This window comes from Rhinoraja longicauda, chromosome 9 (assembly GCF_053455715.1).
Source record: "Rhinoraja longicauda isolate Sanriku21f chromosome 9, sRhiLon1.1, whole genome shotgun sequence".
In the NCBI taxonomy this organism is placed as follows: domain Eukaryota; kingdom Metazoa; phylum Chordata; class Chondrichthyes; order Rajiformes; family Arhynchobatidae; genus Rhinoraja; species Rhinoraja longicauda.
This window is the reverse complement of record NC_135961.1, coordinates 29,580,199-29,594,193: the sequence shown is the minus strand read 5'-3', so window position 1 is coordinate 29,594,193 and position 13,995 is coordinate 29,580,199. Positions and strand designations below refer to the sequence as shown.

The window sequence follows — 13,995 nt, the reverse complement described above, 5'->3', positions numbered from 1 at the left end:
CCGATTATATATATATTTTTTGAAGCATGGACACGATACGATAGAACTTTATCTATCCCAGGAGGAAAATTGGTCACCATTAGATAGTAAATACTGTGTCCAGATTTCAGGCTCCAGCGAAGAGTAATATGTTAATGATCAAATAATTTGTTTTGGCAATGTCATCTGGGGTTGGAAGCTCCACTGTTTTTCTGTAGAACTGTCATGGGATCTAAAGCAGACAGGGCTATGATTAAGAACCCTATCTAATAAAGACAGCAGCTCTGACAGTGCAATGTTCCTTTGTGCCTGTGGGCCTGAATGATGTGCTCAAAGCTTTGGCACTGGGTTTATACCTACTACCTTTTGGCTGAGAGGTAGACTAATCGGTAAAGGTTTTTTTTTTAATCATGCCCTCGAAAGAAGAGAAAATCCTTTAAAAATACCACCAATTATTCCAATGCAGGTGAGAGGTTGGAGCCTTACGCAAGTTGTTTTTGTTTTAAATGCCTGATTCAGGAAAATGCAAGAGGTTAGGAAGTCACCTAAATCCTTGGGTATTCACTTCAAGCCATTTGAATAGAGTTTTATTCTTTTGCTGAATGCTGTTAAAGGAAGGGAAATTGTTTTATTTTTTACCCTTTATAGATGTTCAAGTTACAAAGTCACACAGTTGAATAGTACGACTTTTTAATGTTATGTACATTATTAACAGTATATTAAACACGATTACGACTTCTAAAAGACATTTGGACAGCTATATACGGCAAATGGAACTAGCCCAGAATGCCATCTTGGTCAACATGGAGAACATATTTGGATAGGGTATAGCGGGAAATGGGCCAAATGCAGGTAAATAGGACTAATCCAGAATGCAAACTTGGTCGGCATGGCCAAGATGGGCCAAGGGGCTGTATAGTTCTGTGACTCTAGTATAGAAACAGGCCATGCAACCCACTTTGTTCATGCAGACCATTAAGTATCCATCTATATTAATCCCATTTACCAGCACATGGTCTCTTTATAAACAATAACTTTTCGGTTAATGTTCTATGCTCACTTTACTTTTGTGAATAATCTGTTTTTGCCTTGTGAGTTCAGCATTTAATGGTAGCAAGTGGGACATGGTAAAAACCATCGAAAAATAATCAGTGTCACAGCATACAGAAACCCTTGTTCAGGATACCGGGCACAAGTTTGCACCACGACTGCACCCACTAATTTCCCATTTGTAGAATTATATTGGCAGGAAATAAAAGCAACTGTTCAATGAAGATCCTAACATCGGACAGGATAGCCAAATGGATAAAAAATTCCTTAAATATAAATTAATTTTTCTCACTATTTAATATTGTTGAATATTATTGTGCTGTTGAATATTATTGTGCTTGGTCCAGTCCAAGTTATATGCAGAGCCTCAGAATAAAAGGACGTGCCTTCGGAATGTTGAGAAGGAGTTTCTTTAGCCAAAGGGTGGTGAATCTTTGGACTGTATTGCCACAGATGGCTGTAGAGGCCAAGACATTGGGTATTTATAAAGCAGAGATTGATAGATTCTTGATTAGTAAGAATGTTAAAGATTACGGGGAGATGGCAGGAGAATTGGGTCGAGAGAGGAAAATAGATCAGCCATGATTTAATGGCGGAGTAGATGTGATGGGCTGAATGGCCTGATTCTGCTCCTATGTCTTATGGTCTTATGGAGGCAGTCACAGAGTAACTCAGCGGGTCAGGCAACATCTCTGGAGAACATGGATAGGTGACATTTCAGGTTGGGACCCTTCTTGAAACTCATTTTAGGAGAAGAGGCCTTGCAGGTAATAGGTTGATGGAGGTGAGGAGACTTTCTTGATAGGCAGATGGTTGGACAAACGCCAGAGAAGTTACATATAGAAGTAATCTTTAAGAAAAATATAGCACAGAAATTGTTTAAAAAAATGAAATATATTACAATACACAGCAGTGTTGTGGCTATCTGTTAATATCTCTTCACTCCAGAACACACTGAACCCTGCCCTGCTTATGCTGAATATCAGGTGTAAAATCTACAGATTACACTAGGTTGTATATCCCTTATATGACTCCGTTGCTAGAGTTCTCACGTTTTCATTCGATGAATCAGATATATTTTGGGAAACGGCAGTTAATATTCAGCAAAGCACAAGGGATTGCAGATGCTGGAATCTGGAGCAAATAAGGAAAGCAGTTTGAGGAACTCAGTGGGTCAGACAGTCCCTTTGAACAGGAATGGACAGACAATGTTTCGCATCAAGACCCTTCATCTAAACATAACATTCATACAGTTTATATTTACCCATTTTTCCAATAATGGAATCATAGGAGACATGTAGGATAAATAACCATAAGCTCATCACTGCACAAAAGCAGAGCCCTGTGGCTTCAATGATGCTAAGTTGAACTGCACCAGGAAGAGATATTGTGACCACGAGCTTTACAAATGAAAGAAGATGGCAAATGTGATTTTAGCCATGGGGTTCAGGCACAATGACTGCCCACTAAAATCACTAGCAGGGTCATCCCATTCATTCTTTAGGGGTTACAGGAAACCATTAAATGTGTAGCTAAAAGAGACAATCTATTGTGAAGATTCTAACATGGAGTCATGTTCTTCACTTTGCATCTTTCTCTTGGCTCTATCTTTTATACTTGATTGTATTCCAGTTAAGTATTATCTGGTTTGATTGGATAGCATGAAAACAAATGCTTTTCACTATACCTCAGTACACGTGACAATGATAACCTAAACCCAAGAAACTGCAGATGCAGGAACCTTGATCAAAACTCAAAGTGCTAGAGGAACTCAGCCGGCCAGGCAGCATCTGCGGGTAGACTGGACATGCGGCTTCTCATCAACATGCACGCATGGTTGTCTGCCAAATGTTGCACTTTAAGATATAAAAGGCAAATTAAAGAATTCTGCCTTTAATTTATGACTATATTGTTTTTATCAAGTGCAGGGAACTGGAGTTCGACATGAGCCTGGCGGCACACTGCACAGTGGGATGGTACAGTGCTTGGCTGGTAGAGCTGTTGCCTCACAGCGCCGGAGTCCCTGGTTTGATCCTGACCTTGGGTGCTGCCTGTGCGTAGTTTGCACTTTCCCCCTGTGACCTCGTGGGTTTCCTCTGGGCGTTCCAGTTTCTTCCCACATCCCAATGATGTGTGGTTTTGTAGGTTAATTGGCCTCTCTAAATTGCCCCTAGAGTGCAGGGAGTAGATGAGAAAGTTGGATAACACAGAATAGTGTGCATGGGTGATCAATGGTCGGCGTTGACATGGTGGGCCGAAGAGCATGTTTCCATGCCGTTTCTCTAAACCAAACTAAACATTTACTAAAGATTGATCTTTCATGGGTTCCTCGCTCCATGAAATCTTCATGTCTGGATTTTCATTTTCTTGCTTTTTTTTGCTCTTATGATCTTTTCTTGGCTCATTCATTTAAAAACATTTTTGTGAGGAGAAAGAGAATGGATGCCATGAATAACTAATAATGCACTTCCTTTTTCCTTACTGAGAAAGTGAATCCATAAATATTCTGTATTCAGTCCCTCTTAAGGATTCATTAAAGCACTGCGAACTGAGAGGACTCATTCCTGAGCTATGCACTGCTTTGTAACATGTTTGCCCAGACATCTGGTTCGCTGCACATTGTTTTAATGCTGCCAATAATTAACCATCTGGACTCACACACATGAAGAATGGTTACTTGAGTGTGGTGATACGGGTTGCTGACAACTGTGGGCCCGTACCCCAACAGGAGAGGCCTTTGCTTCACCAGTAATTTGACTGCGATTTAGTTGGATCATTTGCTGATTGCCACTTCTCTGCCCTGCAGAAAGAAGGCCCGGCACCAGGACACTATAATGTGAAGGATCAGACTCTGACTCAGATCACGAGTTCCCCCTTTCAGTCCAAAGTGCCTCGGTTTTTACCCAGCACCAGCGTGAGTATGAAAAGATAGCCTCTAAGTTGTTTATAAATAAAATACTGCTCTACATATTGATCTGGAAAAGAGAGCCTAAAATGTGACAAGGCATCTTCGAAAGCAAGTGTAATCGGATTACTAAAGCATGCAAATGGTTGGCTGAAGCCTGCACAGAGTATGTCATATTTCAATGCATGTTGCCACTGACGAGGAACATTTTTGACACATTTTCCAATGTGAGGGGAGAAAGCTCGGCTGTAATATGCCAAAGCTGGCTGATCTGCAACTGCATGATCTGAGTTTTCCATGGTCAGTCCAACTAAAATTTTCAGATGAGCTGGCTGCTAATCAAGTCACGGAGGATGCCAGGAACACTTGAAGGGATCTCTCCTCAGAAACACATTAGGCACCACATTTCTTTCTTTCCCCAACATTTCTTCTAGTTTTGGATATTTCCAGCGTATTTTACAGCCTTTTAGGCAAATGCAGGGATTGGCAAAACCCCCAAAAAAGGCCGCATTAATATGGGACCAGGAAACGGTTTATGGGAGCAAAAGAAGAAATTATACATCCTCCAAATTGCGCGGGTATTCAGAAGGTGAGATTCATTGACATTGAAATCAAGAGACCCGAGCAGGAATACAGAAGTTTAAAAATGCATACCTCCAAATTCATGGACTGTTTCTTCCCAGCTGTTATCAGGCAACTAAACCATCCTCTCACCAACTTGAGAGCAGTCCTGATCAGATTTTTCTGGAATTTATCTTGCACTAAACGTTATGTTGTATCTGTACACTGTGGACGGCTTGATTGTTATCGTGTACATTCTTTTCATTGACTGGATAGCACACAACAATAAGCTTTTCACTGTACCTCAGTACACGTGACAATAATAGTAACAATAAACTAAAATCTAGTCTGACATCAGTGGTGGGGAAGATGCTGGAATCAATTATAAAAGACGAAATTGCTGAGCATTTGGATAGCAGTAACAGGATCATTCCGAGTCAGCATGGATTTACGAAGGGGAAATCATGCTTGACAAATCTACTGGAATTTTTTGAGGATGTAACTAGGAAAATTGACTGGGGAGAGTCGGTGGATGTGGTGTACCTCGACTTTCAGAAAGCCTTCGACAAGGTCCCACATAGGAGATTAGTGGGCAAAATTAGAGCACATGGTATTGGGGGTAGGGTACTGACATGGATAGAAAATTGGTTGACAGACAGAAAGCAAAGAGTGGGGATAAATGGGTCCCTTTCGGAATGGCAGGCAGTGACCAGTGGGGTACCGCAAGGTTCGGTGCTGGGACCCCAGCTATTTACGATATACATTAATGACTTAGATGAAGGGATTAAAAGTACCATTAGCAAATTTGCAGATGATACTAAGCTGGGGGGTAGTGTGAATTGTGAGGAAGATGCAATAAGGCTGCAGGGTGACTTGGACAGGTTGTGTGAGTGGGCAGATACATGGCAGATGCAGTTTAATGTAGATAAGTGTGAGGTTATTCACTTTGGAAGTAAGAATAGAAAGGCAAATTATTATCTGAATGGTGTCAAGTTAGGAAGAGGGGATGTTCAACGAGATCTGGGTGTCCTAGTGCATCAGTCACTGAAAGGAAGCATGCAGGTACAGCAGGCAGTGAAGAAAGCCAATGGAATGTTGGCCTTCGTAACAAGAGTAGTTGAGTATAGGAGCAAAAAGGTCCTTCTACAGTTGTACCGGGCCCTGGTGAGACCGCACCTGGAGTACTGTGTGCAGTTGTGGTCTCCAAATTTGAGGAAGGCTATTCTTGCTATTGAGGGCGTGCAGCGTAGGTTCACTAGGTTAATTCCCGGAATGGCGGGACTGTCGTATGTTGAAAGGCTGGAGCAATTAGGCTTGTATACACTGGAATTTAGAAGGATGAGGGGGGATCTTATTGAAACATATATGATAATTAGGGGATTGGACACATTAGAGGCAGGAAACATGTTCCCAATGTTGGGGGAGTCCAGAACAAGGGGCCACAGTTTAAGAATAAGGGGTAGGCCATTTAGAACGGAGATGAGGAAGAACTTTTTCAGTCAGAGAGTGGTGAAGGTGTGGAATTCTCTGCCTCAGAAGGCAGTGGAGGCCAGTTCATTGGATGCTTTCAAGAGAGAGCTGGATAGAGCTCTTAAGGATAGCGGAGTGAGGGGGTATGGGGAGAAGGCAGGAACGGGGTACTGATTGAGAGTGATCAGCCATGATCGCATTGAATGGCGGTGCTGGCTCGAAGGGCTGAATGGCCTACTCCTGCACCTATTGTCTATTGTCTATTGACACTACAGAGCAACACAGAGGGTTATGTGCATCAGGTATAAGATGTTGAAACAAGGCCCGTCTGCTTTCTCAGGTGGATGTATAATATCCTATGGCATTATCAAAAGGAGCGAAGAGAGTTTCTCCCAGTGTCCTATTGACATTTATATCTCAACCATGTTTCTCATGCTGTATATCTGGCCATTACCACAATTCAGTTTGTGGAAGCTTGCTATGTGAAAATTGCCTCCATCTTTAGGCCACAAGGCAGGCAGACAGCAGAAACACCATTCAAAGAGAAGGCCAAGGCTGCAGGGGAGATGAGCTAACTCCCAGAATTATTAATGGGACATGCAAATCCCATTACAGAGGGAAGGTGTCATAGTCATCCAGTGTGGAAACAAGCCCTTTGGCCCAATTTGCCCACCCCATCCACACCAGCACCTCCAAATATTTCCTATGTACATGTCCAAAATCTTATTAAACATTCTTGCTATTGAGGGGGTGCAGCGTAGGTTCACCAGGTTAATTCCTGGGATGACGGGGCTGTCATATGATGAAAGAATGGAGCAACTGGACTTGTATTCACTGGAATTTAGAAGGATGAGAGGGGATCTTATAGAAACATATAACATTATTAAGGTATTGGACACGCTGGGTGTAGGAAACATGTTCCCACTGTTGGGGGAGTCCAGAACCAGGGGCCACAGTTTAAGAATAATGGGTAGGCCATTTAGAACTGAGAGGAGGAAAAACATTTTCACGCAAAGAGTTGTGAATTTATGGAATTCTCTGCCACAGAAGGCAGCGGAGGCCGATTCACTGGATGCATTCAAAACAGAGTTAGATAGAGCTCTTAGGGCTAGTGGAATCAAGGGATATTGGGAGAAGGCAGGAAAGGGGTACTGATTGTGCATGATCAGCCATGATCACATTGAATGGCGGTCCTGGCTCAAAGGGTGAATGGCCTACTCCTGCACCTATTGTCTATGTATCTATCTGTGTATCTATGTAACGTTGTTATATTATCTGCCTCAACTACGCCCGCTGGCATCAGGTTCCAGATACCAACCTGATGAGCCTTTGAAGGCACTGGGCATGTGCTCGCTGGAGCTTGGAGGTTCTCATTGAAACGTACGGAATAGTGAAAGGCTTGGATAGAGTAGATGTGGAGAGGATATTTCCACTTGTGGGAGAGTCTAGGACTAGAGGTCATAGCCTCAGAATTAAAGGACTGGGAAGGAGATGAGAAGGAATTTCTTTAGTCAGAGGCTGGTGAATCTGTGGAATTCTTTGCCACAGAAGGCTGTGGAGGCCGTCAATTGATCTATTTAAAGCAGAGATAGATTCTTGATTAGGAAAGGGTGTCAGGGGTTATGGGGCAAAGGCAGGAGAATGGAGTTAGCATAGAGATCAGCCATGATTAAATGGCAGAGTAGACTTGATGGGCTGAATGGCCTAATTCTGCTCCTATCACTTACGACATGATCCTCAGTGTACAAAATTTGCTGCACAGGTTCCTACTAAATCTTTCTCCCCACACTTAAACCTATATCCTCTGGTTCTTGATTCCCCTACCTTGTGCATTTACCCTATCTAAACATAACATTCCACTTTCGGGGTGACACGGTGGTGCAACGGTAGAGTTGCTGCCTTACAGCACCAGAGACCGGGTTCGATCGTGACTACGAGTGTTGTCTGTACGGAGTTTGTACATTCTCCCTGTGACCGCGTGGGTTTCTCCAGGTGCTCTGGATTTCCTCCCATGCTCCAAAGACAGGTTTGTAAGTTAATTGGCTTTGGTAAGTTGTAAAAATTGTTGATAGTGTGTGTAAGGTAGTGTACGGGGCGATCGCTGGTCAGCGCACTCGGTGAGCCCAAGGGCCTATTTCCACACTGTATCTCTCTAAAGACTCTTGACCGCCTACATTCATATGTTACATTCAGACCGGCTCAGCAGGGTGAGAAAAGAGAAAAGAGAAAAGATTTTATCAGTGATTCTGGCCCAAAAATTTATAAAACAGTGAGTTAAGGGAGATTATTGTTTTATTGATTGATCGATCGATTGATTGATACTTTATTATCACATGTACTTGGTACAGTGAGATTCTTTGTTAGCATACAGTACAAGTATGGAAGGGTCACCATGTAAAGGGTACTGTCAAAGTTACAAAAGTATTCAGTATAGTCTCTCCTTCCCCACCCCCCTCCCACCCCCCAGTCCTTCCTTGTTCCCAGCAGCCTCCCCATGCCAGATCCCTCCTTGTTCCCAGTGGCGTGTCCTCCACTGGCCACCAGGACTCATGTGGGCCCGTCCTCAGCCAACCGCAAGCACTCACGCAGGCGATTGCTCTCCTACGCCATCCACTGTCTCCTACACCATCCACTCTATGCCGATGCCCTTCTCACTCTCTGACAGCCCTGCTCGCCCGCCGACAGCCCTCTCGCTCGCCCACATCCCTCTCGGTTGCCAACGTCTCTCCTTGCTCTGCCGGCAGCCGGGCCCGGTCCAGCATGGCTGCCCACGCTTCTGCTTAATTCATTCTCTATGTATTTACAGAAAACACCAGGACCAGGAGCATATGAGACTGTCAGACAAGTGCCAAGCTGGACCAAAGCTTCCCCCCGTTACCTCTATTACTGATTAAACATTTTAAATCTACACAATTTTGCAACAGATTTAATTCAAGTTCACAAACACAAAACTTTTCAATACAAGGTACATCTTGAATTCCTTAGCGTTGTCTGACAGGTTTAAGAGCCCAACTCAGAAAGCCATAGTGGAGACCAAGATATGGCCAACAGACTGAACAATTTGGTTGCTAATCTGAACAAAATAGTGTCTGTGAACTTACTTGAACTACCACAGTGAAGATTAAGGAGGAAAAATGATCAGAGTACTAAAGCAAAAATGTTTTGCTGAATCTTTACAGCTGATCATCAGATTTGTTCAGATTCTGTGATAATTTTAGATTTAGATTTAGATTTTAGATTTAGTGATACAGCGCAGAAACAGGCCCTTCGGCCCACCAGGTCCGCGCCGCCCAGCGATCCCCGCACATTAACACTAGGGAATTTTTTTTTAACATTTGCCCAGCCAATTAACCTACATACCTGTACGTCTTTGGAGTGTGGGAGGAAACCGAAGATCTCGGAGAAAACCCACGCAGGTCACGGGGAGAACGTACAAACTCCGTACAGACGGCGCCCGTAGTCAGGATCGAACCTGTGTCTCCGGCGCTGCATTCGCTGTAAGGTAGCAACTCTACCGCACCCTATTGACTTAGATTTGACCCTGGACCATGAAGAAAACTGCGTAGTGTATAGTCTGAAGAAGGGTCTCGAATGGAAACGTCACCCATTGCTTCTATCCAGAGATGCTGCCTATCCCGCTGAGTTACTCCAGCATTTTATGTCTATCTTGCATAGTGTAACCAAATGAGTATGAAAGAGATAAAGAGGTAACTTTCAATTACTTGTCATTTATGGATAGGATAGGTTTAGAAAGATATGGGTAAAGTGCGGACAGGTGGGACGTGTAGCTGGGGCATGTTGGTCGGGTGGGCAAGTTGAGCCGAAGGGTCTGTTTTCATGCTCTATTACTCTATTTTACCACAGGAGAATCTCTAAGTTGTAGTTTAGTTTAGTTTAGAGATTCTGCGCGGAAACAGGCCCTTCGGCCCACCAAGTTTCCACCGACCCGTGATCTAACACTATTCTACACAAACTAATGACAATTTACAATTGCACCAAGCCATTTAGCCTAGAAACCTGCACGCTTTTGCAGTGTGGGAGGAAACCAGAGCACCCGGCGAAAACCCACGCTGGTCATGGGGAGAACATACAAACTCCGTACAGACAAGCACCCGTAGTCAGCATCAAACCCAGGTCTCTGGTGCTGTAAGGCAGCAACTCTTCTGCTGCCCAGAAGTTGATTGGTCACATAGCTTTTGCTTTCAACAACAACAAGAGTGAATGATGAGAGTGTGTGTTGTGCACCAGTGTTGGGGTGGATAGTAGGCGATATGGTGATGCGACAGGAAGCATTTACGAACATAAATTATACTTCCCTTTGTGCATGTACTTGTGTCTGGGGAGCGTTATCTTACCTTTCTCCTATGCACCTGATGTAGCAGCTCTGCTTGTACTAACTGGAGTTTTTAACCTAAGGGCCCCAACATCAGCTAAATGCAAACATTCCCAATTAAATATTTGCTTCTACCTCAAATGGTAGTAGGTTCAAGCATCACTCCAGTCATGGGAATGTAAGATTTAGAAGTGGAAGGACACCAAACAGATCAGATCAGTCAATAAAGTATGGCTGATCTGATCTTGACCTGAACATCTTCCTACCTGATACAACCCTTATGTCCCCATGTTGACCAAAAATCTTCTACTTTGCCTTGAGTGCATTCAATGTTTCAGCTTCCACAAATCTCTGGAACAGAGTAGCCCACAGATTCACAAAACAAACAAAAAAATCCCATTATGGAAGAACTTGAAAATCAGGCAGCATCTGTGGAAGGAAATAGACAGACTCCCGTTTTGAGTCAAGAACCTTCTTCCATTTCTCTCAGCAGGTGCTGTCTGATCTACTGAGTTCCTCCAGCAGTTTGTTTTTTTTACTCAATATTTCAGCAAATAGCCTGTTGTATCTCCATTTAATATAATAATATGTACAAAGGCATCTCACAAGAGCACTATCAAACACCAAGCCATATGTGATATTTTTAGATGGTGTTAGGTTATAAAGATATCCCCACTGAAAAAGAAGAGAGAGAGAGAGAGAGAGAGAGATTTAGGGATAGTATTCCAAAACTCAGAGGCTGAAGTACAATGAGAGATGAAGTGATTAAAGTTGTGCAAAAAGCTAAAAAGCAAAAAGTACAGTAGTTCAGGCAACTTTTGCCTAACCAAGTGCTAATGTAATTCAAGGAGCATAGGGTAATGGGATTTATTCTGAATTAAGATACAGACAGAGGTTTAGATGTCTAAGGTTATAGAAAATGGGCAGGAGTGCAATAGACAAGGGATAAGAACATGTAAGCATTTCAACAGCAAAAAAACCATGGGGCAGAACGATGGTTATAACCACCATAAAAACCTCTAATGTCACTTTGGTCATTTTGTCAATCACCTTTATCATATGTTTCCTTATTTATGACCCTATTGATAACGTGTAGAAAGGAACTGCAGATGCTGGTTTAAACCGAAGATAGCCATGCTGGAGGAGGTCAGCGGGTCAGGCGTCATCTATGGAGAGAAGGAATGGGTGAAGTTTCGGGTCGAGAATGAACTGAAGAAGGGTCTCGACCCAAGATGTCACCCATTCCTTCTCTCCAGTGATGCTGCCTGTCCCGCTGAGTTCCTCCAGCATTTTGTGTCTATCGTCTTTTGATAATGTTCTATTTTTAAAACCTCTATCAGATTTTGCCATCTCATCTGTTCCAAAGGGAGTAACCAGTTTCTGCAGTCTTCCACATTGTGATAGTTTCTTATTCCTGGAATTGTTTAAATCAAAGTCTCTGCACTCTCTTTAGAGCCTTTACACGTTTACTAAAATTGAACACGATGCTCCAGATATTGTCAAATGAATTTTTTTTTAAAACTGAAGATGTTAGAAATCTAAAACACACAGCAGGTCTGTGGAAAGTGAAACAGGGTCAACATTTCAGGTCAAAAGCCCTTGATGTTCATGGGCGGCACGGTGGCACAGCGGTAGAGTTGCTGCCTTACAGCGAATGCAGCGCCGGAGACTCAGGTTCGATCCTGACTACAGGTGCTGTACTGTACGGAGTTTGTACGTTCTCCCCGTGACCTGCGTGGGTTTTCTCCGAGAACTTCGGTTTCCTCCCACACTCCAAAGACATACAGGTTTGTAGGTTAATTGGCTGGGCAAATGTAAAAATTGTCCCTAGTGGGTGTAGGATAGTGTTAATGTGCAGGGATCGCTGGGTGGCGTGGACCCGGTGGGCCGAAGGGCCTGTTTCTGCGCTGTATCTCTAAATCTAAATCTAAAATCATCTGAACTGGCCGAACTAGTATTTCATAAAGGTTCACTTTGGTTTTGTTGCTCTTATATTTATGAATTATTAAATGTACTTAAAATCTGCAGTTAGCCATATACTGATCTCATCCTTTTGTAGAATCCTGCCAGAGTCCTTCATCACATCATTTAGCTGTGTGTTTCTGCTTGCCACTAGTCCCTGATTTACATCATTGTGTTTCTAAGGCTACCCTCATCTATCAACGTTTCCTTTTCGGAGAAGCACTCATGGCATTTGTTATAAATCTTTCACATTTGTTCTTACCATTTTTATGACTTTGTACATGTATTGTCATTAAAATAATGACAATATTATAGGAAGAGAAAAGGGAATTCAGATGCTGGAATCTAGAACTTAAACAGAACTTGTTTCGAACAGAACAGAAACAGACACAAAGAACAAATTGGAAGTATAATTCCAATTATTATATCCCATTTGGATAACTTATAACCCAAAGGTATGCAAATTGAATTTTCCAATTTTGGGTAACCCACAATCCCTGTTCTCTCCTCCCACACACACTCACCCATTCACCTAGTTCTTTTTACTCCCTTGTTCATTTCTCCGATCTTCTCCACTTGGTTCCATCTGCTCAGTGCTCCCTCACAAACTAGTCCCACCTATCAACTACCACAATCACCTCTATCTCACCTCACTTTGATGTTGATCGATATTGGCAATCTTCCCGCTTCCTCTCAGTCCTACCGTGTCTTAACCTGGGACGTTGACGCATCATTTGCCAGTACAGTTGGTGCTTAATCTGTGGAGTTCTTGAGCATTCTGCTTTTGTGATTTCAGATGCATTGGCTTCACATTCTCTTTGATGGCATTATAAATATAGCTTGATAGAAATATCCAAGGTTTCAGCAAACCCCATAAAGAAGTTGTGAGAAATGGGGAATTAATTACAACTTTCTTTATTAGGTGTAAAATAAAAGTAAGTACTTGTCTATTGGACAGTTGAACAGCATCTGTGGAGACAGAGAAACATTTCAGATCAATGATCTTTATCAGAACTCCCATCAACTGCTGTGCTTTGCCTTGGATCATTGAAGCATGTCTACTGTATAGTTATAGAACTTTGCTTTTGCAAGTTTCATATCCAATTGAAAGCATGAATGAAAGGGACTTTTGAGCTCAAACGAATCATGTGAGATTTGATAAAATCAGTATTTAGCTTTACAAAGAAAGACACAAAGTGCTGGAGTATCTTTTTGCAAACCAGCATATGCCGCTGCTTGTGTAATATTTAGTTTTAACTCCCTCATCTCTTTTGATTCCACATAAAGTGAACTATTAATGTATACTGAATTTATGCTGATTATGTTTATGGTAACAAATTCATATAAATGAATTTACTTTGCTGATCTATGAAAATCTAATTGACGTCAATGTGAGGAACATTCTATAGATTACAATTTGAGAATATTCTATAGATATGTGAGATCAGTCTGAAGAAGGGTCTCGACCAGAAACGTCATCCATTCCTTCTCTCCAGAGATGCGGCCTGTCCTGCTGAGTTACTCCAGTATTTTGTGTCTACCTGTGAGAAACACATTTGCATTTGAATCAACAATTACACGACATGATCAGAACCTTAAGGGGAGAAATGCATTTAGCAACAGCCACTTATTGAAGTGTGAGAGATGAATGATAACATAAACTGGGAGTAAAAATGTGGTTTCAAAATGTTCTGTTTCTTCTGCCTCTCATTAATTCAGACCACTGGAGAAATTG

At 42.4% G+C, this 13,995-nt stretch overlaps 1 protein-coding gene across 1 annotated transcript in view; it reads left to right on the top strand.

The window, feature by feature from the left end:
- The window catches only part of stpg4 (sperm-tail PG-rich repeat containing 4), a 47,014-nt gene extending 38,159 nt beyond the window's left edge, over positions 1-8,855 (top strand). The window contains exons 6-7 of the mRNA XM_078405846.1: positions 3,836-3,943; positions 8,772-8,855. Coding sequence (XP_078261972.1) covers positions 3,836-3,943; positions 8,772-8,855 — 192 coding nt within the window. The remainder of the gene's footprint in view (positions 1-3,835; positions 3,944-8,771) is intronic.
- Positions 8,856-13,995: the final 5,140 nt, after the last annotated feature.